Source organism: Balearica regulorum, chromosome 22 (assembly GCF_011004875.1).
Source record: "Balearica regulorum gibbericeps isolate bBalReg1 chromosome 22, bBalReg1.pri, whole genome shotgun sequence".
NCBI lineage: Eukaryota > Metazoa > Chordata > Aves > Gruiformes > Gruidae > Balearica > Balearica regulorum.
This window is the reverse complement of record NC_046205.1, coordinates 3,972,872-3,996,364: the sequence shown is the minus strand read 5'-3', so window position 1 is coordinate 3,996,364 and position 23,493 is coordinate 3,972,872. Positions and strand designations below refer to the sequence as shown.

At 66.2% G+C, this 23,493-nt stretch overlaps 4 protein-coding genes across 6 annotated transcripts; 3 read left to right on the top strand and 1 right to left on the bottom strand.

The window, feature by feature from the left end:
- Positions 1–2: 2 nt before the first annotated feature.
- Positions 3–3,556, top strand: TRIM63 (tripartite motif containing 63). Of its 2 annotated transcripts, none has more exons than XM_075773760.1 (9): positions 3–206; positions 332–498; positions 1,644–1,809; positions 2,112–2,207; positions 2,373–2,606; positions 2,722–2,744; positions 2,881–3,005; positions 3,117–3,194; positions 3,304–3,556. In XM_075773760.1, exons 1-9 carry the CDS (start codon positions 48–50, stop codon positions 3,312–3,314), a joined length of 1,059 nt encoding a protein of 352 aa, XP_075629875.1. In that variant the 5' UTR covers positions 3–47; the 3' UTR covers positions 3,315–3,556. The 2 variants fall into 2 exon arrangements, with proteins under 2 accessions (XP_075629875.1, XP_075629874.1); XM_075773759.1 differs by having other exon boundaries at positions 1,641–1,809.
- Positions 3,557–4,318: 762 nt separating this feature from the next.
- Positions 4,319–6,966, top strand: SLC30A2 (solute carrier family 30 member 2). Its single transcript, XM_075773758.1, has 8 exons — positions 4,319–4,634; positions 4,827–5,026; positions 5,260–5,406; positions 5,729–5,882; positions 5,970–6,126; positions 6,312–6,417; positions 6,513–6,647; positions 6,736–6,966. The coding sequence occupies exons 1-8, from the start codon at positions 4,585–4,587 to the stop codon at positions 6,879–6,881; spliced, it is 1,095 nt and encodes a 364-aa protein (XP_075629873.1). The 5' UTR covers positions 4,319–4,584; the 3' UTR covers positions 6,882–6,966.
- Positions 6,967–7,134: 168 nt separating this feature from the next.
- EXTL1 (exostosin like glycosyltransferase 1) lies at positions 7,135–15,109 on the bottom strand. Of its 2 annotated transcripts, XM_075773757.1 has the most exons (12): positions 14,772–15,109; positions 13,308–14,580; positions 10,043–10,136; positions 9,851–9,958; positions 9,304–9,423; positions 9,075–9,207; positions 8,877–8,995; positions 8,413–8,508; positions 8,226–8,312; positions 7,859–8,019; positions 7,611–7,782; positions 7,139–7,529 (listed from the first exon to the last, which is right to left on the bottom strand). In XM_075773757.1, the coding sequence occupies exons 2-12, from the start codon at positions 14,240–14,242 to the stop codon at positions 7,344–7,346; spliced, it is 2,211 nt and encodes a 736-aa protein (XP_075629872.1). In that variant the 5' UTR covers positions 14,243–14,580; positions 14,772–15,109; the 3' UTR covers positions 7,139–7,343. The 2 variants fall into 2 exon arrangements, with proteins under 2 accessions (XP_075629871.1, XP_075629872.1); XM_075773756.1 differs by having other exon boundaries at positions 7,135–7,782.
- A 2,646-nt stretch (positions 15,110–17,755) lies between these two features.
- Positions 17,756–22,314, top strand: PAFAH2 (platelet activating factor acetylhydrolase 2). The gene is made up of 11 exons (XM_075773696.1): positions 17,756–17,810; positions 18,629–18,734; positions 18,894–19,044; positions 19,259–19,355; positions 19,497–19,565; positions 19,684–19,798; positions 20,605–20,718; positions 21,088–21,179; positions 21,294–21,464; positions 21,571–21,719; positions 21,944–22,314. The coding sequence occupies exons 2-11, from the start codon at positions 18,645–18,647 to the stop codon at positions 22,036–22,038; spliced, it is 1,143 nt and encodes a 380-aa protein (XP_075629811.1). The 5' UTR covers positions 17,756–17,810; positions 18,629–18,644; the 3' UTR covers positions 22,039–22,314.
- The last annotated feature ends 1,179 nt before the right edge of the window (positions 22,315–23,493 follow it).

Sequence of the window (23,493 nt, the reverse complement as noted above, 5' to 3'; positions counted from 1 at the left end):
TGCTGCCGGCAGCCGAGAGCAAGCGAGAGGAACGCGCCGTCGTGCCGATGGATTTCCAAGCCGGCATCCTGCGGGATGGCAGCCCCATGGAGAGCCTGGAGAAGCAACTCATCTGCCCCATCTGCCTGGAGATGTTCAGCAAGCCGGTGGTGATCCTGCCCTGCCAGCACAACCTCTGCCGCAAGTGCGCCAACGACGTCTTCCAGGTGAGAGGGGGGTCCCTGCGCCCATTCCTCCTCCCCCTGGCCCGGGCTGGATATCACCGGGATGCTCCTGGTGCTTTGGGGATGTTCATGGACCCCTCCCCTCAATGTGCATCTCCTCCTCGCAGGCCGCCAACCCATGCTGGCAGAGCCGGGGCAGCGTGATTTCGGGGGGCCGTTTCCGGTGCCCGTCATGCCGCCACGAGGTGCTGCTGGACCGTCACGGTGTCTACGGGCTGCAGAGGAACCTGCTGGTGGAGAACATCATCGATATCTACAAGCAGGAGTGCTCCAGGTGGGCACGGGTGGCTGTGGCTGATCGCTCGTGCTTCGCCCCGACAGGGACACGGGGATGCGGGGATGTGGGGACATGGGGATGCCACCTCCTGAGCCCCAGCACCATTGCAGAGACCGCAGGAGATCGCAGCTGGGCGAGAAATTGGGGAGCTTTTCTGCCGGCTCAGTGGTCCCCAATCCAAATCTTCCTCCCCGGACCCAAATCTTCCTCCCTGGACCCAAATCCCCAGAGCAGTCTGTGTCTCTGGGTGGCTGGGGGTGGGGGGGGATGGCGGGTCCCCGGGGGGTGCTGGCAGCAGGGCAGGTCCTGTTCCCCCCGTGCTCTGCAGCTGGAGCGTTCGGTGGGAGATAAGAGGTGTGGGGGACAAATCCAGGCCGTGCTCGTGACAGCGGGCGCTGCTGGCTGATAAGGGGCAGAGGGACAGCGGGGGGGGGGGGGGGGCCCGGCCAAATTCCCTGAACCGCTGTAAATATTGTTTGAGAGCCATGGGGACGGGGACGATGGCACGTGGCAGGTGTCCGCGGCTGCCGGGGGGGGGGGGGGGGGGGGGGGCGTTTGGGGGGCCAGCCCTGTCTTTGCTTCGGTGGGTCGGCTTGTCCCCATGTCCCCCCTTGCTGCGGAGGGGACGATTTGGCTGCAGCCCCTGGCTGTGACCCCTGGGGGGGGGGTTTTCTGGGCGCCCCGTCCCCCTCAAAATCACGCGTTGGGTGACAACAGTCAATCCCGGCAGCCCAAGGCTAAATTTAGGTGCTTGTGCAGAGTCCCTGGAACGCGGCCCTGGGGCCCCCCCACCCACCGGTGCTGACTGCTGCCGTGCCCAGTGCCGCACTGGTTTAAACTGGGGTTTACTGGGCTTGGGGCTTAGGGAGGCACAGAGGTCGGTGGCTCCTGAAAGAGCAAGTGTGGGGTTACGCCAGGATCTGGCCTCTTTCCCGGGGACCTGATTTTGGGGTGGTTGTACAGCATCAGTGGGGATGTCACCGCAGCGGGGATGATGCTGCAAGGGGGATGTCACCGCAGTGGGGATGATGCCGCAGTGGGGACATCATCGTGACAAGGATTCACCGCCGTGGGGACGTCACCCTGATGGGAATGTCACCACGGCGGGGACGTCACCGTGGCCGTGCCACTCTCTCCAGCAGGCCACTGAAGAAGGGGGAGCACCCCATGTGCAAGGAGCACGAGGACGAGCGGATCAACATCTACTGCGTCACCTGCGAGGTCCCCACCTGCTCCATGTGCAAAGTCTTCGGTGCCCACAAGGACTGCGAGGTCGCCCCCCTGCAAACCGTCTTCCAGGGCCAGAAGGTGCCGTGGGGGGGGACACGACAGGGGGGCTGCGGGGGACACGGCTGGTCCCGGGGCGATGTGCTGAGCTGGGGCGGCCACAAATAGCACTGGGACCCGCTCACGGGGTATTAATATCCCCCCGGGTGACTTCGCCCAGGAGACAGCCTATATTTAGAGCGGCCGTGGCTTGGGGGGGGACGTGGGGGGAGCGGAGCTGGGGCCAGGCAATGCCCAGCCCATCCCCACGTTGGGATGGGAGGTGTCCCCGTCCCTGTCCCCGCTGGGGTTCAATCTGTTTCTGTCCGTCCGTCCCTGCCCAGACCGAGCTGAACAACTGCATCTCCATGCTGGTGGCGGGGAACGACCGGATCCAGACGATCATCTCCCAGCTGGAGGACTCGTGCCGGAGCACCGAGGTGAGGAAAGGGGGAAAAGGAGCCTGGGGGTGAAACCTCAGCTGGAGGGGGGGGACATTGGGGATGGCTGGGAGGGAGCTGGAGCCCACGGAGCAGGGAAGCCCCTGAGATGCTGCTGATGCTGAGGGACACACACGTGGCATCCTTTGCCCCTCGTCCCCGCAGGAGAACAGCGAGGCGGCCAAGCAGGAGCTGTGCGCTCGCTTTGATGCCTTGGCAGCGCTGCTGGAGGAGAAGAAGTCAGAGCTGCTGCAGCGCATCACCCACGAGCAGGGTGACAAGACCGGCTTCGTCCAGGGCCTCATCCGCCGGTACAAGGAGCAGCTGGAGAAGTCAAGCCGGCTGGTGGAGACGGCCATCCAGTCGATGGAGGAGACCGGGGAAGCCACCTTCCTCATGGTGAGACCCCCAAACCTCCCCCCCCCGGCTGGTGCCCGCATGGGGTCCCTCCGGCTTGGGGACACGCCGGTGGCTGCCACATGGCTCCACTCACCTCTGCTCTTGTTCCCCACAGAACGCCAAGCAGCTCATTAAAACGTAAGTGCCCAAATTGCGGAAAATTCGGTGATCCCCAGTCCCTGCCCCGCAGCCGGACAGGATTCGGCCACGGGGCGCCCAGGCGGTGAGCGTGGGGAGGGGGACAGGGACACACGGCCGTGCTCTCCCTGCCCAGGATCGTGGAGGCCTCCAAGGGCGGCAGGCTGGAGAAGATCGAGCACGGCTATGAGAACATGGATGCCTTCTCGGTGAGCCTGGACCACCTCGCTGAGGCAGTCCGCGCCTTGGACTTCAACCCTGGTAATTCAGCCCCTGACCCCCCCAGTGCCCCTTTACCAACTCCCACCATCCCGGTGGCACCCGTCGCCTTTCCCGGTGGCCCCACGGTGACGTTTGGCCACCTGTTTGTAGCTGAGGAAGACGAGGAGTACTTCGATGGGGAGGAAGAAGAGGTGGAGGAGGATGAGGCGCCCGAGAGGACGGTGATGGGTAAGGGGCAGCGCGGCCGAGCCCACCTCCCTGGGACCCTCAAGCACCTGTGGGGGAGCTTTGGGGGCTTGGACCCCCCCTTGATCCCCCCATCCTCTCCCCCTGACAGCTCCCCAGTAGCCGCAGTGACGTTGCCGGCACAGGAGAAACGCCGCGGGCGCAGGATGTCCGGCGACGGGACTCGGGACGGGGAGGGGGGACACACGTGCCGCGGGGGCTGGTGGCCTTGCGAGCCGGCGCCTGCTCCAGCACAGGACACTTTTCTATACGGGTGCAAACAGGACAATTCCGCACGTTTTGTATCTTTCTTGTTTTGTATATAATTGTCACAAATTTGAATTTTGTGTATTTTGTAAAGAAAACTGGTGGTTTGGGTGGTTTTTTTTCCTCGCCTCTCGTTCTCAGCTTGCCAGCCCCATGATGGGCGCTGGGGATGCAGATGGCTTTCCCGGGCCGGTGCCATCACCGATGTCCCTGCCAGCACCCGGCACGGCAGAGGGACACCTCCCGGTCCAACACTTAATTTTCGGCCTCATTAGCACCTCCAGCAGCGCTGGCACCCCACGCCTGGCCGCCTGCCCGGGGATGTAACAGGTTGGCACCCGCAGGATTTATCTCCTGGTGATGGGGTGCCTGGGGCCAGTGCTCGCCCGGGCTTCGGGATGCGGGAGGGGAGGTGAGGATGATCTGGGATGTGCCGGTTCCTGAAACCAGGATGGCCTTGGCATTGAGCTGCCCATTCGCTGCCGTCTGAGCTCATGTGGCTGCAAAAATATACCATGAATGCAAAAATATACCACAAATGCTTTTCTCCTGCAAAACCAGAAGCCCGGCTTGGTGCTTGGCCAAGGGGAAACCGAGGCAGCGCCCGCAGCGGTGCTCTGGGCTGTGCCACGATTGCAATTAGCCCCAGGGCTCTAACGAGCTGCTCCCCCAGGGCGGTGGGCAGATGTCAGTGCTGGGGGGGGGAGGTCTGGTCTGGTCTGTTATACGGTGGCTCTGCGGCTGTATCTAGACCGGGGGGGGGTCCGAGGGCTCCCCGGAGCAGGGAGGGGGGGATCACCGTGTGCCTTTAGGGGGGACAGGAGGATGCTCCATCCTCCCCCTGCCTTGGGGGCTGCACCCATGCCCCGGCGTGCGGTTTCTGGGGGGTGCCCATGGGGGTCCCAGAGCAATCCCCCCCCTCCATCAGCAGCCCCCCCCAGGTGCCGGGTGACCAGGCCCACCCTGGGGCAGGCGGCCGCGGGCGCTTTGCAGCCGGCCTGGCCCTCCCTCCCCCGGCAGGGCTTTGCACACGAGTCCCCGGCACTTCACACGGGCCGAGGCCACCGGCTGCCACCAGCACCGGCCACACACCGGGGTCACCCGCCCCGGCCCCCCGCACCGGAGGATGGCAGCCGGCGAGGAGAAACGGCACCTGCTGAGCGAGGGCGCAGGCGGGTAGGGGGGTGCCCGGGGGGGGGACTGGTGTCCCCTCTTCCCTGTGGGGCTCCCAGGTGGGGTCCCCTGGAGGTGTCTGACCAGGGAAGGGGCTGGTGGGGGGGGGGGAAGCGTTCAGTGTCCAACCCGCTCCCCAAAATCCTTCCGGGCCCCCCCCCTGCTCCAGCCCCTGACGGCTCCTGTCCCCGGCAGGTCCTACCTGGGGGCTGTGCAAAAGAACGGGCACAACTCGGTGCAGGGACAGGCGCCCGCCCTGGAGATGGGGACACAGCGCAGCCGGCACTGCCACGCACGGGGGGCTGCGGGGCACCCCGGCCAGCAGCAGCGGGCGCGCAGGAAGCTCTACCTGGCCGCTGGCATCTGCCTTGTCTTCATGGTGGGGGAAGCTGTGGGTGAGTGGTGGGTGCAGGGTCCAGCCGGGGTGGTCCCCACGGAGGGACCCCAAGTGGCTGCCCCGCAGGGTGCAGGCAGGGTGTGGGCAGGGCTCCCCAGTGCTTTTCAGTGGGTCAAAGTGCCCGGTGGGGCCCCCAATGCGGCACGAGGTGACCTGGTCCATGCCTTGGGGTGGGACTCCCCCCCCCCGCCCCGATGCCATCCCGATGTCCCCACTGCCCCCCCTCCACAGGTGGGTACCTGGCGCACAGCCTGGCCATCCTGACGGACGCAGCCCACCTCCTGACGGACTTTGCCAGCATCATGATCAGTCTCTTTGCACTCTGGGTGTCCTCGCGCCCCCCCACCAAAACCATGAACTTCGGCTGGCACCGGGCAGGTAACGGGGCAGCAGCACCCCAGGGCTCCCGTCTGGCTCCCGGGGACCCCAGGGAGCACTCAGAGCATCCCAGGGTGCCCTCCCCACGGGGACTGGGTGCCTCAGGGAGCCCTGGGGGGCACGGGGACCCCTGGCCAAGCCCCAACACCACGTGCACAGGCAGGGCAGGGCAGAGGCACCACCATACCTGTGCAGGGAGCAACCCTGGGGAGGGGTGCTGGGTGCCCACCTTGAGCCCTGGTGCTGCCAGGGGGGCCGGGAGGGTGCTCGGGCTTGGCACGGTGGCAAAGCAGCAATGCAGGGTTGGGGGGGCTCTCCGCAGAGATCCTGGGGGCCCTGCTCTCTGTGCTCTCCATCTGGGTGGTGACGGGCGTCCTGGTCTACCTGGCGGCCCAGCGCCTGCTCTCGGCCGACTACGACATCGAGGGCAGCGTCATGCTCATCACCTCCGCCTGCGCCGTGGCCGTCAATGTCGTGTACGTACGGCCGGCTCTCGCCCTCCCCGGGTGTCCCCCTCCCCATGCTCGGTGACCCCGGGGATGTCACCGCTGCCCTGCCCACAGGATGGGGGTGGCTCTGCACCAGACGGGGCACGGGCACAGCCATGGGGTGGCCAGCGAGCAGCCCAACGCCAGCGTCCGCGCGGCCTTCGTCCACGTTGTGGGGGACCTGCTGCAGAGCGTCGGCGTCCTCGTCGCGTCCTACATCATCTTCTTTAAGGTCTGGGTGGTCACGGGGGCAGAAAGGATGCCGGGGATGGGGACGCAGGGATGGCGGCTTCAGCCAGCCCTGGCCAGGCACGGGGCAAGATGGAGGGGACCGCCTCCCCTCCCCGCTGGTGCCGATGGGGATTTGGGGTGGGGTGATGGTGCCGGAGGGGCCTCACCCTCTCCCACCCCCTCCAGCCCGAGTACAAATACGTGGATCCCATCTGCACCTTCCTCTTTTCCGCGCTGGTGCTGGGGACGACGCTGACCATTCTCCGCGACGTCCTCCTTGTCCTCATGGAGGGTAGGGACCCATCGGGGGGGGGGGTCCAGGCCGCGGGGCCACCCACGGGTGCGGTGGTCCCCGTCCCTCCAGCGCCTGCGGTTCTCCCTCCCCAGGCACCCCCAAAGGGATGGACTTCAACGCCGTGCGGGAGACGCTGCTGGCGGTGGGGGGGGTGGAGGCCGTGCACAGCCTCCACATCTGGGCGCTGACTGCGGCGCAGCCGCTGCTCTCAGTGCACATCGCCATCAGTGAGTGTCACTCCCGGGGAAACGATGGAGCAGGGGAAGGATTCGGGGTTCACCCACACCCCGACATCTCCTCCTTTGCTCCTTGCAGATGCGGGTGCCAGCGCGCAGGAGGTGCTGGAGGAGGCCAACTCCCGGCTGCAGGGCACCTTCCGCTTCCACACCACCACCATCCAGGTGGAAAGCTACTCCGAGGAGATGCGGGACTGCCAGGAGTGCCAGCCCCCCCGTGACTGAGCCCCCCCCCCCCGCTTCCCGGCAGCCCCCTCACGTCCTGGGGGGGATTTTTTCATGTGTGGAAAATAAATTGGAGCAAAAGGGCTGGGTGCGTGCGGGGGGGGGGATGTTGGATCTGGTGGTGGTGGGGCGTTATCTCGGGTGTCTGCTAGGAGCGAAGGCAGCAAGGACGGAGCCACGGCTGTGGTGGCCAGAGGACAGCAGCTGTTGCACGGGCGGCCGCCGATGGCAGAAGCACCAGTGCACCAAACCGCCGGTGCTCCCGGTGCTCCCCGCCGAGCACAGCCCACTCCCCCGCATCCCACAGCCAGCGGCCGGCCTCTGCCTCTCCACCCGCCTTTATTGTACTGGTAAAACCCAATAACGAGTAAAACCCCGTCAGCAGCGACCCACTCCGGGAAGGCTCCGCGCACCAGGAACGGGGCGCTCGGGGCTGACCCCAGCCCCGGTTCCTGGAAGCCCTCAGGGTTTCTCCAAGCGTGGGTATTTCTTGCGCAGGACGGAGACCTGGTCCTTGAAGAGGACGGGGTCGAGGCGCAGCTGGGAGGACACGAGGGGCATGTACCCAAACCAGTCCGCCAGCTGGTTGAGGCAGTCCTGCCGCTGGGAGAAACGCCGGCCGCCGGCCGTCCCCGCCATGCCCTTCACCTTGGCAGGAGGGGAGCGTGGGGGTGAGGGGCTCCGCTCGCCGGCCAGGGGGGTCCCCGCATCCCCGTCCTCGCACCCTACCTGCTGGGGCACGGTATCCTTGTGTTGCTTCCGCTGGGTGACCTTGATGGGCGGCAGTTTGGTGACGGCGGCCACGAGGACGTTCATCAGGATGTCCTCGCAGGCGGCCAGGCCGTCCGCCAGCTCCCGCAGCCCCGCCGGCAGGTACTCCGTGAAGAGGCTGTGATAATACCTGGGGGAGGGAGCGAGGCGGGGCGGCAGGATGCGGCCGAGCCCCCAGCCCCACCGTCCCCTCCCGGACCGGGTACCTGTGGTAGAAGGCGGCGGCGGTGAGGACAATGGAGAGCTCGTTGGTCCACTTGGACGTGTAGCCCCAACGCCTCTGCTCGGCGTCCCAGAAGTGGCTTCGCGCGGGGAAGCCCACGATGCGCTCGGGGAAGCTGCGCCACACCACGAAGGCAAAGTCCACCTGGCACGGGACGGGGGACGGTGTCACCGGGCTGCAGGACCCCGTGGGAAGGGGCTCGCTGCCACCGCTTGCCTTCCCCCGACGGTGTGCCCTGGGTGTGGGGACACGGGGACGGCGGGCACCGCTCCCTGCCAGCCTTCTGGTGACCACTGAGCATCCGTCGTGGCGCGGCACGGGGCTGGGGACCGCGGTGCCCACAGCCTCACCTCGCTGGTCGAGAGGCTGGTGTGCTCGTCCAGGCTCAGCACGGCGTCCGTCTGGATGGCCGCGTAGGGGAAGAAACGGTCGCTGAGCTATGGGGAGGGGAGAGACGGGTTGGGATGTGCCATGGCATGGGTGCTCCGGCTCCCTGTCGGTGTTCCGGCTCGCCGCCTGCGTCCCGGCGCCTCTCACCTTCCTCCTGCTCTGGATGATGGTCAGAGGCACAGTGGTCTGGGGCCATTTCCCACTCGGCGGCGGCGGCTTCTCGCAGCTCCACAGCACCAGGATCTGCAGGGAGGGGGAGGCCCAGCGTGTCCTGGGGTGTTTGGCCCCATCAGGGCGCGTTGGTGCATCGGTGTTCGCAGGGCAGCCGTGGCCGAGCCCTCCCCGGCCCCACAGCGGGTCCTGCTCCAGCCCAGCTCACCCCAAAACCACCTCACGGCAGTTTGGACCAGAATAAACCCACGGGCGGTCCCACCACTTCCACCCCAGCAGGCTGGGGATGCAGCTCTGCCCACCCAAGGGTGACACCATCAGCCACCCCATTCCACCCCCAACCTCACCCTCACCCTTCCCAGCCCACCGGATCCAGCCTCATCCCTCACGCCGCTTCCCCGAGAGCTGTGCTGAGCGGTGAGGGACTCAGCTCCCCCGACCTGGGCGCAGTAATGAGATCCAGAGACGGCCTGGATGAGCCTGAGGATGGGCTGGGAGAGGGAGCTGGCCGGCGAGATGGCCCGGATGAAAGCCGTGAACTTCTCGGAGGGGCTCGAGCCTGAAAATGGGGGGGAGAGGAAAGGTGTTGTGGCGTGCACTGAGTTTGCCGTGCTCAGCCGGGGCAGGTGGGGTCCTACCGTGCCGCAGGTAGTAGAAGGGAAAGTCCCCGGGGTGGGTGGAGAAGTCGGGCAGGGCCAGGAGCCCCCCGGGAAGTGTGTTCCAGAGGAAGCGGGAGCGGGAGCGGTGTGGGAGCAGCCGGTCCTTGATGATCTGCCAGAGGCCGGGGAGATGCTCTCAGCACCCTGGTTGTGACCCTGGGGGCTGGCGGGGAGGGGGGGGGGGAGTTCAGGGAGGCAGGGGGCTCACCTCCAGCGTGGTGTGCACGATCTTGTCGACGGAGGAGAAGTACGCGTCCCAGAGGAACTGGGTCTGCTGCTGGAAAGCCAGCACGCGCTCGGGGTGGATGCAGCGGACGGCAGAGGGGATCTGAGGCGGCAGGGGAGGGAGCTGGTTTCTCACCCCAGCCCCCCCGGCCCCCTGGCAGGGTTTTCTTGCCTCCGTGACCTCCGTGCCATCCCAAGGGACGCCCCGCGGCCAAGGATGCCGTGCCACTGCCCCGCTGTGGCTCTGCCACTTCCTATCCCTGGAGCAGGATCTGGCCCAGGACCCCCAAGGGTTTTGGGGTTGGGGACATGCTCAGCACCGCCTGGGAAGAATGAGACCCAGGGCTGTGGCTGGGATGGGATTCCCCCCCTCTGGGCTGGATGAGACCCCCCTGCACCTGCCTGCGGGAGGGCTGCCGGGCTCAGCTGCGGAGGTTTCACCCCCGGACTTGACTGGGGGCTCCACCACCACTGGCATCAACACTGGGGGGTCCCTTGCATCTGGCGTGGGCAGGATCAGGCCCCAGTACCTGCAGCAGCAGCCTCTCGGTGCCCACCACGGCAGCTTTGCCCCAGTCGATGGCCTCGGCGAAGGGCAGCTCCCAGCCGTCGCTCAGCAGCACGGGGATGCAGGCGGCCTACGGTGGGACCCCACATAGGCTGGGACAGAGTCCCTGCACCCCAGAGTGGGGGTCCCCCATCCCCCTCCACCCGTCCCGTACCTGCAGTGCCTCCAGGAAGCGGAAGGAGCCCAAGCGCCTGCCCCGGGGCACGATGCAGAAGGTGGAGTTGTGCAGCAGCTCCTGGTAGTCAAACCTGGGATGGGAGATGGGGTGGGGGTCAAGCACGGGCCCCCCCCGCCATCCACGACCATCCCTGGGGATCTTGTTGGCACCCGGCAAGGCTGAGCACCCCTCCCGGGGGGCACGGGGCCATCCCAGGGAAGCATTAGGATTGATCGGGGCTGATTTTGGCTCTGAACGGCCCTGGCTCCGTGGGGCTGGTGGAGCAGAGATGCCCTGGGTGATGGAGGGATGTGTCCACGGTCAGAAAGGGAACCTGTGGCGGAGCCAGAAACCAAATTCAGCTCGAAAGGGGTGTCAGGATAGGACCCCGGTGCCCAGGCAGCGCTTGGCTTTCCCTGGTGTTACCCAGCTCCCTCCACCCACCTGTGATGAAAACCCCGTGCAAAGCCAGCGCCCGAGCCCCCGAGCCCGAAACTGCGGCGACTCCTCTGCCGTGCCCAGACTCGCCGGGCAGGACCGGCCCTGCCTGCCCTGGCAGCATTTCGGTGGGGACAGAGGGCTGGCTGCCCGCAGGGGTGCAGGCAGCGTGCTCCCCCCCCGCCTCCCCGGGGCCCAGCTCGCGTTTTGGGGCGATGAAAGCCCCTTCTGTGCAGCTGGTGGGGAGAGGCGCGTCCGCTGCCGGGTCCCTGCGACCGCGCCGGAAAATCCAATATTGACATTAGGTCGGGACAGACCCCGTCTGTTCCTGCCCATGGGGAGGGAGGGACGGGGCAGCCGGGTCCTGGATGGGATGGGGTGGACACGTGTGATCCAGCCTTGGGGGGGGGGGGGTGCTGCTTGAAATGTGCTGGTCCCCAGGGGGAAGGGTCTCCCTGCGGTGGGGACGTGGGGCTGGTCGAGGTCGTGTCCCCTCCATGGGGTGCTGGAGCACCTTGAAGCATCCCGGCACCCCAAGATGAGGGAAATCGGCCCCGATGGCAAGGCACAAAGTGTTATGATCAAAACCCACCCCCAGAGGAACCATCCCCACATCTCCAGTGGATGCCGGAAACCCCACGAGTGCTCCCTGCCCCGTTCACACCCCAGCTCCTCGCCGAGTGACCGGCCGGAGGGGCGAGGGCGGCTCAAACAGGGCCCAGACCCCCCCCCCCCGCCCTGAACCCGCAGCAGCGACGGCCACATCCCCGGGGCTGGACGCCGCCACCGCTCACCCTTGGGGCACCCCCACTGCCACCCGCTCCTCGGGGACCCCAGCCTGGCCGTGACACCCAGCATCTCTGCGGGGCCGTTCCCACGGCCGGGCCGGGTGGGCAGCAGGATGCGTCCCGAGGGGCAGAGCGGCCGCGGGCAGCCTCCCCTCGCAGGCAGCCGTCGCGGGGAGGCTGGCGCCAGCCGGGCTGCGGGGCCAAAACCTCCCGATGGAAATACTTTGCTCCTGACGCGCTGCGGTTTCCGGGTAATCACGCCGTCAGGGCTTCCTTGTTTTGTTGGGAGCTGGGACGGGCGCCCGCCGTGCTCCCTCTGCCTGGCCCCTCCATGGCTCCGGCCAGGCACGGTGCTACCGGGGGACCCGTCGGCTCCAGAGAGCCTTTCCCACCCTGCTTTGATCGCTTTAAACATGGGGCAGCCCGCAGCAAGTCCGGACCGCGGCGCTGCTACAAGCCGTCCTTTATCCGGGCACAGAACTGGTTTATTATAGGCAGCCCCCTGGGTGTGAGGAGGGTGATGGAGCCCCCAGCAAGGCCTTCCTCTGCTCCCCGCGCTGCCCTCCACCGCACCGGCACCCGCCGCGCCGAGCAAACGGGGACGTCCCCAATGCACGGGCGAACGGGGCAGCTGGGGTCTCGCCTTGCCAACCGCGGTGAGTCCCCTCCCCGCTGGCCTGTCCCCATCGTCACTCTGCCACTGTCCCAGCTCCAGGTCTGGGGACGTTTCCCGGGATGGTGCCGCACAAATCCCCGCCGTGAGGTCGGGCAGAGCTGGCCCGGTGCGATGGAGACGCCGATGGCTTTTCCTGCGGGTGTCCCATAGGGACGAGCAGGATGGCAGAGGCTCGGAGTCAGGCGTGAGCACGCTGCCCTGCGCCACGTGTTCCCCGTCCGTCTGCTGCCGAAAGCTGTCCCGCGCGAGGTGCAAATCTCCCTGTACTTGCAAACAGCATTAGGGGATTACCTGGGCTGGGCGGGAGGGGGATTTCCCGTCCCACCGCCCCTTGGCACAGCACGGGGCTGACCTTGGGCCACCTGTCCCACCAGCCCACGGCATCTCCCACCATCCTGCGATGCCCCATCCCCAAAAAAGGCTCCGCTGCAGGGGCTGACCCTGCTGGGCTGGTGGCACCGGCCGGACAGGGCCACGTGGTGCCCGAGCCGCCCTGAAGTCCTGGCTAATCCCGGTACCCGCAGCACCCTGGCTCCAGTTTTACCTCCCAGCACCTCCTAAGACGCTTTGAGGATGATGCCCAACGTGGCCTCTCCCCATCTGCTCTCCGGCCGGGTGGCCGTGGGATGTCCCCAAGCAGCGGGATGGAGACCAGCCCATCGCTGGTGGGACAGGGTCTGTGCTTACCAGCCCTGGACGGGGCAAGCTGGTGACGGGTCCCAAGCAGCAGGACGGGGAGGCGAGGAGCCGGCGTGGGTCCCCGCATCATGGAGCCCCCCGAACTCACAGAACTTTGTCCCCCCATTTTTTCCGCCAGCGTCCACCATACGCTGCTGCCGCCATCCCCGTTTGTGAGGGGGGACGTAGGGGGACCCCCCACACACCACCACGTCTGGGTGAGCTCGGGGCTGCCCACGCCGGGATGCCCAAGGACCTGCCAGTTTTGTGGGATTTTTAGCAGAGCCAGTGAGGGGGGGATGATTCAGGCTCATCTCCAAGAGAAACATTTATGTTAGGGGAGGGCAGGAGGGGGGGAGAAGAAAAGCATCATTCATCAGCGTTAGGAAAAAGGGAAATCGTATTAGAGGCGGCCGCGGTGATTGCAGATAAGAGCTGCTCTCGCCAGATTACTCGAACTTTAATACAGAACAGGAAAGCCCTGAACAATCAGCGCCTCGCTCCCCACTATGGAAATGAAACCCTCATCTATTTCGGGACAGCCCCAAACCTTTCTCTCTCCCCATGTCTGGAGGTCCAGCCACCACAGACGGGCACGGCAGCACCCCGCAGAGGGGCAGAAACATTAGTGGGGTGTCCCCCCCCCCACCGACCCCCCTTTCCCACCCCATCTCCGACTCACTTTTCATAGTCGACGTTATCCTTGTCGCAGCGTGTGTCCTTGTGCTTCTCCCAGTCCTTGCCGTGCTTGCAGGTGGTGAGCGAGATGATGTCCTTCCCGTTGTGAATGTGGTGCAGCGCGTTCCTTGTGCCAGAACCGATGCCGGTCAGATATCGCTTCCCCTTGAACACCAACAAGTATTTCTTTTTAGGTGGGATGGAGTCCTGATACAACCACCCCCTCTCCCCACCGCGCTGCGGGTGGTCCTTGGAGAAGAGAGGGATGGAGATGTCGAAGCCAGGCCTGAAGCTCTCAGTGTAGAAGCTGGCTTTGGCCAGGATGGCCTGGCCGATGTCGAAGCCCAGGTCCTCGGTGTAATTGGGCCAGGTGCCCGAGTAGAGGTTGAAGATGAGGTGGTTACGGCCGCCGTTCCAGAGCGGGAAACCACGGATTTTCTCATTGACGTTGCGGACATATTGACCCGAGAGGTGATCGCGGTCCAGTGTGTCGATGCTGAGGATGAAGAGGCAGGCTTCCTCGGGGTTTGGGGTGTAATAGCGAGAGCGCTCAATGGAGGTGAGGATTTTGCCGTAACTCTCCGAGAGGGGCTGGTCCCTCTCCCGGGGGTAGGTGAAGACCTTGAAGCCGTGCTTCTCGCACCTGGAGAAGTCGAAGCAGGTTTCCATCCGGCATCTGCTGTTCTTGTAGATGCTCAGCCACGCCGCACGCCGCTCCCGGGGTGATGGCAGCGAGGGGTCCCCATCGCTCCGGAGCTCCTCGGGGTCCGCAAAGCTTTTGAGGAGGGACCGATCTGTCCAGAGGGGCCAGTTCCTCCGAGCTTCAGCTTTCCTCCCAGAAAAGAAAGCGAAACGGCGCAGATGGTCTCCTCCAAAGAAGAAAAGCAGGAGCCAAGAGACAAGGAAAGTCAGGAAAATGTATTTCTTCCTGGTCTGCATAGGTTCACGCGCAGCTCCGGCTCCTCATCGGGTTCGGACGGGCACCAGAGTCCGGTCGAAAGGCCAACGTCCTGAACCCCGAGCAGGCGGTGGGACGGCTCCCGGCCCCCAGGTATTGTCCCGTGGCCCTTGCTGCCCGTGGGACGCGGACGAACCCCCGCAGTCCTCCCACCGTCCCCTCCAACCGGGGCTGCGCTGGCTTTTCGGGGTCGTCTCTCTCTGCAGAGTTCGGTGCAGCGGCGTCCCGCTCCCCTTCCCTCCGGCGCAGCGTTTACTTCGCCGGGCCCCCGTGCCGCGACAATGACATTTCCATCGCCGCTTGGCCCGGCTTCAAATCCCTGGAGAAGGGGAGAGGTCGCGCCGTCGCCGTCCTGTCACCTCCACCCGTGTCACCGCAAGCGGCTTCCCACGTCCCCACGGCGGGACACCCCCCCCCCCCCCCCTTCCCCGACCCCTCCCGCTCCCTCCGGACCCCCCATCTTCTCCCAACCCGCTCCTTCCCCGCCTCCGAGCCCAATCCCCCCGTTACCTGTGGGGACACGCAGTCCCGGGTGGGTTTCGGACCACCGTGCCCCGAAATCTCGATACGCGGCTCCGGGCTGCATCCCCGGCCGGGGAAAGCGGCGGAGCAGCCGCCGTGCCGCCCTGCCCGGGCTCTCCCCGCCCGCGGCCGCAGCGCTCTCGGTGCGCGGCCACACGGAGGAGCCGCCGCCGCCGCCGCTGCGGGAGGCTCCACGCAGACCCGGTCCCGGGGGTCTCCCCCCTCCGCTCGCCTGCCCCGGGGGTGCCCCGGCGGGGTGGCGCCTGGCTGGGGCGGGGACACACACACACGGATGGACGGACCGAGGGTGTCCCCCCACCCTTGTCACCTTGGGCTGGCTGTCCCCGTGTTCCCCTCGTGTCCCCCTGCCCCCGTGTCAGGCTGCCTGTGTCCCCCCCCCCCCGCGGGGGTGGCTGTCCCCTGCCCGTCCGTCCGTCCGTCCGTCCGTGTGTGTGTGTGTCCCCCGGGGGCTGACTGTCCCCCTGTCCCCTTGCCTGCCCGTTTTTTCCCCGGTCAGTGCTCGGCCCCGCTGCCCGGCCGGTCCCCGTGGTTCGTCATCACCCCCCCCGGTCCGTCACCCCCCAGTCCGTCACCCCCCCGCTCCGTGCCCCCCCCGCTCCGTGCCCCCCCCGGTCCGGTGCCCCCCCCCCGCTCCGTGCCCCCCCCGGTCCGGTGCCCCCCCCCCGCTCCGTGCCCCCCCCCGGTCCGGTGCCCCCCCCAGCTCCGTGCCCCCCCCCGGTCCGGTGCCCCCCCCGCTCCGTGCCCCCCCCAGCTCCGTGCCCCCCCCGGTCCGGTGCCCCCCCCCCGCTCCGTGCCCCCCCCGCTCCGTGCCCCCCCCCGCGCGCATCTGTTACACCGCGTCCTAGTCCCACCGTCACAACATTCGCCCTTGGCCCCGCCCACCCGCCTCCCATTGGCCTCCCGCGCTCCCGTGGGCGTGGCCCGCGAAGGCCAGCTGGTGCGCCCCGTGGCGCTCCCCCCCTGCGGCGCCTTCCCATTGGCCCCGCGCCGCCGCCCGCAGAGCACCCACGTGGGACGGGGGGGGGGGGGGGGGGGTTTCCCCGCGCGCCAAAGTGGGGGCGGGTTCGGGGGGGGGGTGGGGGCCGGGGGCTCCGCAGGGTCCCTGCGCCGCCCGCCCGCCGTGGGACCCCACTCGAGGGCCGTCCCACGTCCCGTGTACCCTGCTCGCGGGGGCGCCCGGTGCCGGGGATCCCCGAGGGGAACGACCCATCCCGCTGGTCTCAGCCCTCGGGTGCGGCTGTTTTCAACCCCCCAGCCCCTCTGTGCCCCGGAGCCCCCCGGGACGGGGGCAGCAATGGGGTCACGACAGGGAGCAGGGAGCGGCCAGGAACGCAGCTGGGGTCACCTGCACCCGTGACAGCCCCCAGGCTCCAGTGACACCCCCGGGCTCCCAGCACGGGCCGGGAAGGACAAGCCCTTCTGCAGCCTGGCAGCTCTTCCCTAAGTCAGACCCAGCTCCAATCCTGTCCACGCACGGGAGCCGGGGCCACGGTGCAAAGCCGGTGGTGAACTGCGGGGTTCACCCTCCGACAGGGCAGAGATGGGGTTCCTAGCCTGGCCTGGCCCCCCCCCAAAATCTGCCGTCCAGAGCTCACAGCTGTGAAAACCCTCCATGGGGCGGCCGGGCCGGGAGCTGAGCGGGAGCGTGGGACGAGTTAATCCCTTTAAAGCAAGCCCCTGTGAATGCTGCGTGAGCCCACCGCGGGGGGAACGCGGTCAGCAGCAAAGGCAACGGCCCCCAGCGCTCCTCCAGCGGCACCCACATAACCGGGACCCCAGGGGTTCGCCTGTGGGACCCCCACACCCCTGTCCTGCAGGGCTCAATCGGAGGCGAGAGCGGGATGGCTCCGAGCAGCCCCCGCCATCTCCAGCCAGGCCCCGGGATGGCTCCGAGCAGCCCCCGCCATCTCCAGCCAGGCCCCTTCCCCGGGGGTGGCTTTGCTGGGGTGATGTGGGGGTGCTGGGTGCTGGGGGGGGGGGGAGCTGAGCCCCACGGCAGAGAGCCAGGCGTGGGCTGGAGCAGGCAGCAGGGGCAGGTCGGGGCTCGCCTCTCCCACCCTGCCCTGGCATCCCCGGCCACGCCAGCCACCCTCCGCCCTGCCCCGCCGGCCGGGCAAGTTGGGACCCGACGAGGCGCTGGATCCCATCCGTGGATGTAACAACCTGGGCGGCCTCAGCCCGCAGGTGGACCGAACTCTGGGCAGGATGGGTGCTCGGCACGAGGCAGGGTGCCACCAGCCCCAGCGGAGAAGACGCTGGGCACCCTGGGGTGGCTGAGCTGGTGGGTTTGGGCTGGGGTCCCCTCTCCCTGCCCCAGCAGCCAGGTGAGACCGGGGGACACACAGAGTGACAGTCCCAGGGCCCCATTCCGTGCTCAGCCTGTGCCTCAGTTTCCCCGTGCACCCAGGGGACCACGCTGGGGAGCCCGGCGTGGGGCTGCGTGCGTGGCAGCTTGGTACGGGTGGGTTTTTACCAAATCTCTGGATATTTATTTGCCGGGCCTGGCTGCGGGGGGGGAGGAACACGGCTCGGCCCCGTGGGGAGTTAATCCCCGGCCGCGGAGGGATTACCGGGGCCCGGGGCCGCTTTAGCTGCAGAAAGCGGATTAACCAAAGGGCAGGGAACGTGGGGACGGGCAGCGGGAGCCCCGGGACACCTCTGGGGCCTCTGAGGGACTCTGGGGGTGACACGGGGACGGTGCCCAGCCCGGGGGTGAGGGCAGGGACCCAGCAGGGGTGCAGACAGGGACAGGGCAGCCCCGGGGTCAGGGTGCTGCCCATGGGCACGGCCCCCCCCCCCCAGCACCCCACGAAGGGGCTGCGGCTGCGGTGGGGGGACTGGGGTTGTGTCCCGAACTGGGAGTCTGCGATGTTGCGCTGGGGGGCACTGGGAGCCGTGTCCTGTACTGGTGGCTACTGGGAGCTGTAGTCCATGTGCAGGGGTGGCACTGGGAGCTGTAGCGCAGGGCACACTGGTGCGCGCTGGGAGCTGTGACCCGGTTCACTGGTGAGTGCGGGGGGGACTGGAGAGGGGGACAATGGGGCATACTGGGGGCTGGGGGGAACTGGGGAGCACAGGGGAAACTGGGAGCTTGGGAGGGGCACTGGGAGCCCCAGGGGGAGCTGGGGGGGGTGTACTGGGAGTTCTTGGGGGGCACTGGGAGCTGCGATGGTAACTGGGAGCGCTGGGGGGAGCACTGGGGGCTGTGGGGAGGGCTCCGGAAGATGGGCACTGGGAAGCACTGGGATCTGTAGTCCAACTGGGAATACTGGGAAGTGTAGTCCGGGGACCCAGCACATACTGGGAGGTGTAGTCCCAGGCCAGGGCTATACTGGGAGTTGTGGTTCCCCAGCCCCGGGGGCTGCTGGGTGCTGTAGTTCTGCACCGGGAGGGTGCAGGGCTCCGTCCCCCCGTGTCCTCAGCAGCTCCCGTGGGTGCTCGGGGCTGGCAGACGGCCGCGTCAGCCCTGCACTGACCCCTCGCTCGCACCTTCCCTGTGCCACCCCAGCTCTGCAGCGTCTGGCCGCGCCGCTTCCCCCCAGCCCTCGGGGTCCCTGGGTGCAGGGGCGGGGGACGGGGACAGCGGGGTGACCGTGGGGCAGGTCGTGCCGAACCCCACCTGCCCCACTGAGCACCGACCAGCCGTCAGCCCCACTGCCCCGCTGCGGGAGCACCCGGGAGGGTTTCATCTCTGAGCAGCTGCTGGCGTGGTGCTGGGGGGATGCCCGGGGTCTGGGCAACGGGAGAGGGGTGGGGGAAGGAGGAGGGACCGAGTCGGGGTCCCCCGGGCCGGGGACGGATGCTGACCCTGTGCCTCCGCCTAGGCTCAGCCACGGCAGCATGGGGGGAACGCAGTCGCTGGCACTGCCCCTGGGGAAGGGACCCCACCACGTGGGCTGCGCAGACGTCATGGTGGGCCACACGCAGCAGGTACGGGACGAGGACAGGGATGGGGACGGGGACAGGCTTCCATGGGCAGCAGGGTGGCTGCAGCCAGCCGGGATTTGCAAGGGCTGAGTTTGCCGAGGACACGGCCACCGCCGCTCCGTGCTGTCACCACCGCGTCCCCCTTTCCCGTCTCTCCCCCAGGGGCTCTTCCTCCGCCTCTTCTACCCCTGCGTGCCCCGGGCAGGGGCCGAGCAGCCGCTTTGGATCCCGCGCTATGAGTACTGCAGCGGGCTGGCCGACTTCGCCCGCTGCAGCCGGCGCTGGTGCGCACCCCTGCTCAGCTTCACCATGGGTAAGGGGGTTGCAGGCACCACACCCCCCATCCTGGGGGCTCCTCCATTCCTTAGGGACCCCCTCCCTTAGTGGGGTTCAAGGCCACCAAGCCCGTCCCCTGTGCTCAGGGAAGCAGGGTGGCAGGGAGGGAGCTGAGCAGGGGCCCGCTGCAGCAGCAGCAGCACCCCGGTGCTGTCTCCCCCCCTTTTCCTGGGGGTTTCTCTTCCCCGCAGGCTCCTGCAGAGTGCCGGTGAGCTGGAACGGCCCTTTCAAGGCCTGCAGCAGTGGATACCCACTGATCATCTTCTCCCACGGCCTGGGAGCCTTTCGGTAGGATGAGCCCTGAGCGGGGCTGGGGGTGCTGAGCCAGAACTGGGGTGGGGACGCGGGTGTCCCGGGCCCTCCCATGGCCCTGCTTGGACCTGCCTTGCCTTGGTGGGGCAGCCCTGAACCCGCTCCCCTCCCTGGCAGGACCCTGTACTCCTCGGTCTGCTCTGAGTTGGTGTCCTGGGGCTTCGTGGTGGCGGCGCTGGAGCACAGGTGGGTGCCCCGGTCCCCGCTGAATTCGGCAGCCGTGACAGGGCTGGCAGGGCATCGCACCCTGGGGAGCCGCCGGTGCTCCCCCGTGACGTGACTGCCTGCCCTCCCACCACTGCAGGGACCATTCTGCCTCCATGACGTATTTCTGCACGGCGGAGGCTGGGAGAGAGGAGTGGATCCCCTACCAACGGGTGCCCCAAGGCCAGAAGGAGTTTTATTTCCGAAACAAGCAGGTATCAGGGTGGGGGGTTAAGGGTGGGCAACCCAGGAGGCGTGAAATCCCTCCTGCAAGCCAAGCTGGCCTCCCATGCCTGGGGTCTTCATCTCCCGCCCTTCCCAAACCTGTACTGCCGCGATGCTGGGGCTGAGCTTTCTACTTGCAAAAAAATCTGTTCAACCTGTTTATCTCCGTTTCATGGAGTTTCTCTGTCCAGCTCTAGCTGATCCCAGCAGGAGCTGGGCTGGGCTTTGCCGCATCCCCGGATGCTTAACGTCACCTGCAGCCCGGGGAGAAACGGGCTTTCTGCCCAGCCCAGCACCACGGGCTGGCGAGGCTCCAGACCGGCGGCTGGGTTTGTTCACGCTCCGATTTTTGTCTCTCTGGGATTACCCTGGACAGCTGCTTGCTGGGGAGCAGGAAGGTTTCCTGCTGAGCCAGGTTCTCCCCCTGCTCGTTCCTGCCTCCTTGAAAAGGACAACGTCGAGTCGAGATTTGTCATAGAAAAGCTCTCTAGGAAACACAGCGGTCGGAGGTGCTTTTGGCAGTCTTGAATCACCTCCCAGCCTCTTATTTTTGTGTATGCTCTGCCTCACGGCACATTGCACAAACAAGGGCAACGGTTTTCCTATAAAAATGAACCCGTGAGCGTAAATGTTGAGGGTGAATGAGAAATAAATTATAAATAGAGGGAAAGGTTGCATCTGAGCACTGCGGTTTTAGAGGGATGAGCATGGGGGGATGTCAGGGGGAGGATCTGGCCCCAAATTTGCGGGTTGGAGGAGCTGGGTTAACCGGGGAAGGGGCAACTCTCGCTCCCAGGTTCATCAGAGAGTGGAGGAATGCGTGCGAGTGCTCCGACTCTTCAAGGACATCAGCAGCGGTAAATCTGTCACGAATGTCCTTCACCAGGACTTTGATCTCTCCGTGCTGCAGGTATCTGGGTCTGTCTGTGCTGAAGGAGCAGCCGGGGGGATCGTTTGGCTGGTGGGGGGGTCCGGGTGCCCTTTGCTGCCAGGATCAGTCCTTGTTGTGTGAGACTTTTCCTCCTGGGACGAGCGAGGTCTGTGCAGAGCCATAGCCTTCCACATCTCGGCTTCTTGGTGCCTCTCTCCTTTTTCTCCTCCATGCGTGCCAGGGAAGCCAGGTCCCATTGCACCGGTGGTGAAAACGGGACACGGCATCCCTTGCAGAGGGCAGAGCAGTGGGGCTTTGCTGATCTTCTTCCCTTGGCTTTTTCTCCCTTAATTAGGAACCTTCTGCAGCGAGTTGGGCATGGACTCCTCAGCCTCCTCCTTTTTGCAGGACAGCGTTGATCTGACCAAAGTCGCCGTCATGGGCCATTCCTTCGGTGGGGTGACAGCAGTGCTGGCCTTGGTGAAAGAGCCCAGCTTCAGGTAAGCCGCAGCAGGGATGAGGAGCTGCGGGAAGCTCCGGGGACACAGGGCTCATTCCGGTGGGAAGGGAAGCTGTGGCATGGGTGACAGTGCTGGGTGTCCATCCTGCTGCAGGTGCGCTGTGGCTCTCGATGCCTGGATGTTCCCCCTGGAGAACGTGCTGTACCCAGAGGTGCCCAAGCCCGTGCTCTTCATCAACACTGAGAAGTTCCAGACACCAGAAAGCATTGCCAGAATGAAGAGGCTGAGCTCCAGAAACAGCCAGACAAAGATTATAACCATCCTGTGAGTTAGGGGCTGGGGGTACCCACCCGCCGGTCCCCTCCTGGCAGCACCTCCCAGCAGGACCTCTCCCCAGCTCCCTCTGAGGCAGATCCCTTCCCTGTCCCAGGGGATCCGTGCACCACAGCCAGACCGACTTCACCTTTCTCACCGGGAAGCTCATCAGCCGCATCTTCAGCGCGAGAGGGACCCTCGACCCCTACAAGGGTCTGGACATCACCAGCCGGGCGGCTCTGGCCTTCCTGCAGAGGCATCTCAGTACGGCGCAGGGTGGAGGGCACGTTGGCGGGGGGCTCGGGAGGGCACGAGAGCTCCCCCGCTTGCAGGAGGCTGTGGGGTGGCTGCTGCCTCCCTGGGCTTGGGTTTGGTGCTTCACATCCCGGTGCATAAAGCAAAGGGGTCCGGTGGCTGCTCCTCCTTTACGCCTGGAGCCGGGCTGATAATCGCTGTAGTAACCCCGTCACCATCTCTGCCCCATGCAGACCTGGAAGAGGAGTTCGATCAATGGGACAACCTCCTCGAAGGCATCGGAGACTCGGTTGTTCCAGAAGCACCGTTCTGCCGCTCCAACCTTTAGCCGGCTCCGAGGTCGCTGGCTGGGAGTCGGGTACCGGGAAAGCGGCTGCTGCTTGTCCAAAATGAGCCATGCAGGAGCCAGCACGGGCAGGATGATCCATGGGGAGAGCAGGACCTGGGGACCATGCTCGTAGGACGTCTGGTGGCCGGGGTGCTCAGCGAGCGTGCCAGGAGAGCCCTCCCTGCTCAGGCGCTGCCTGCAGTGGCTGCTGCCTGCAGTGGCTGCTGCCTGCAGTGAGGGCTGTGGGGCTAAGGGAATAAAATCCCCAGGGACAAAGACCGAGTTGGCTGTCACTTGAGCCCGAGGTGACACCCTTCTTGCACGCAGGGGGTAGGTGGGCATCGATCTCTCGCTGGGCCTGGCTGGATCTGCTGCAGCTGTGGCACATCTGGCTGGAGCAGGCAGGAGGATTGTTCGTCGTGGGTTGGGGGTAGTTCAACCACGGCTGAAAGAATTGGTGTGAAGAGATGCAGCGTCAGGGCTCCAAGCACAAAGGTAATGAAAATCTTATCATTGTCCAGGAAAGTTGGCCGGATTGCTGACTCCATGCCTAATATTTGGGGGCAAAAAGGGTGGTTTTAAACAAAGGGCTGGCTGGAAGTATCTCTGAGCACCCCAGCAGCGCAGGGATGTGAAACAGGGACTGACATGAGCCTGGGGACAGAAGGAAAACAGCCCAGCTTGGTTTTGCAGCATGAAGAGCAACGCTGCTACCAGCAGGCACATGCTGGCAGTGGGAATAAGGCACTTCGGAAGTACCTACAGCACCTTCCTGGGTAACACCGGAGACGTTAGAGACAGGGTGCTTTTTAAGTGGGGGTCCGATCCTCGGCCATCCCAAAGCAGGGCTGAAACCAGCGGAGCTGCACGGATTTACCCCACTGGAGACCCTCCCCAGGGTCCTCGCTGGCACTGCGGCAGGAGAGGTGGCAGGCAATCCTGGACACGCCGCCTCGGCAGCTGCGGGGAGCGTCCGGGCTCCTGCCGCACCATCTGCTTTTGCATTGTCTCCACCGTCGCCGGCGCGGCATTCCTGCTGGGGGACGTGCAGGGGGACGGCCGCGACAGCCCTGGCTTTGCTTCACCTCCTGCCATCGCAGAAAGAAGCTGCTGCAGATGACAGCGCCCGGGGCCATGTGGCAACAGGGTTTCCTGGGGTGCTGGGACTGGAGGAAGGGGGGTTTGGGTGGCAAGTGACACCAGGTGACAGGGGTGCCAGCAAAGCCCTTCTCCCAGGGGAAGAAAGGGGAATGGAAAAGCAGCAGCTCACTCCACCGGTGCCCGAGTTGTTTGTGTCACTGCGATCTGCAATGGCCATGTCCTTGTCTCGCTGGTGGCCCCTGGCCACTCTTAGTCGAGGGTGAGTTTTAGGGCTGAGGATGCTCTGGGATGGCCTCGGGGAGAAGGTGCAGCACAGCGGCAGAGAGAACATCCTTCAACGTCTCCTCCGCTCGC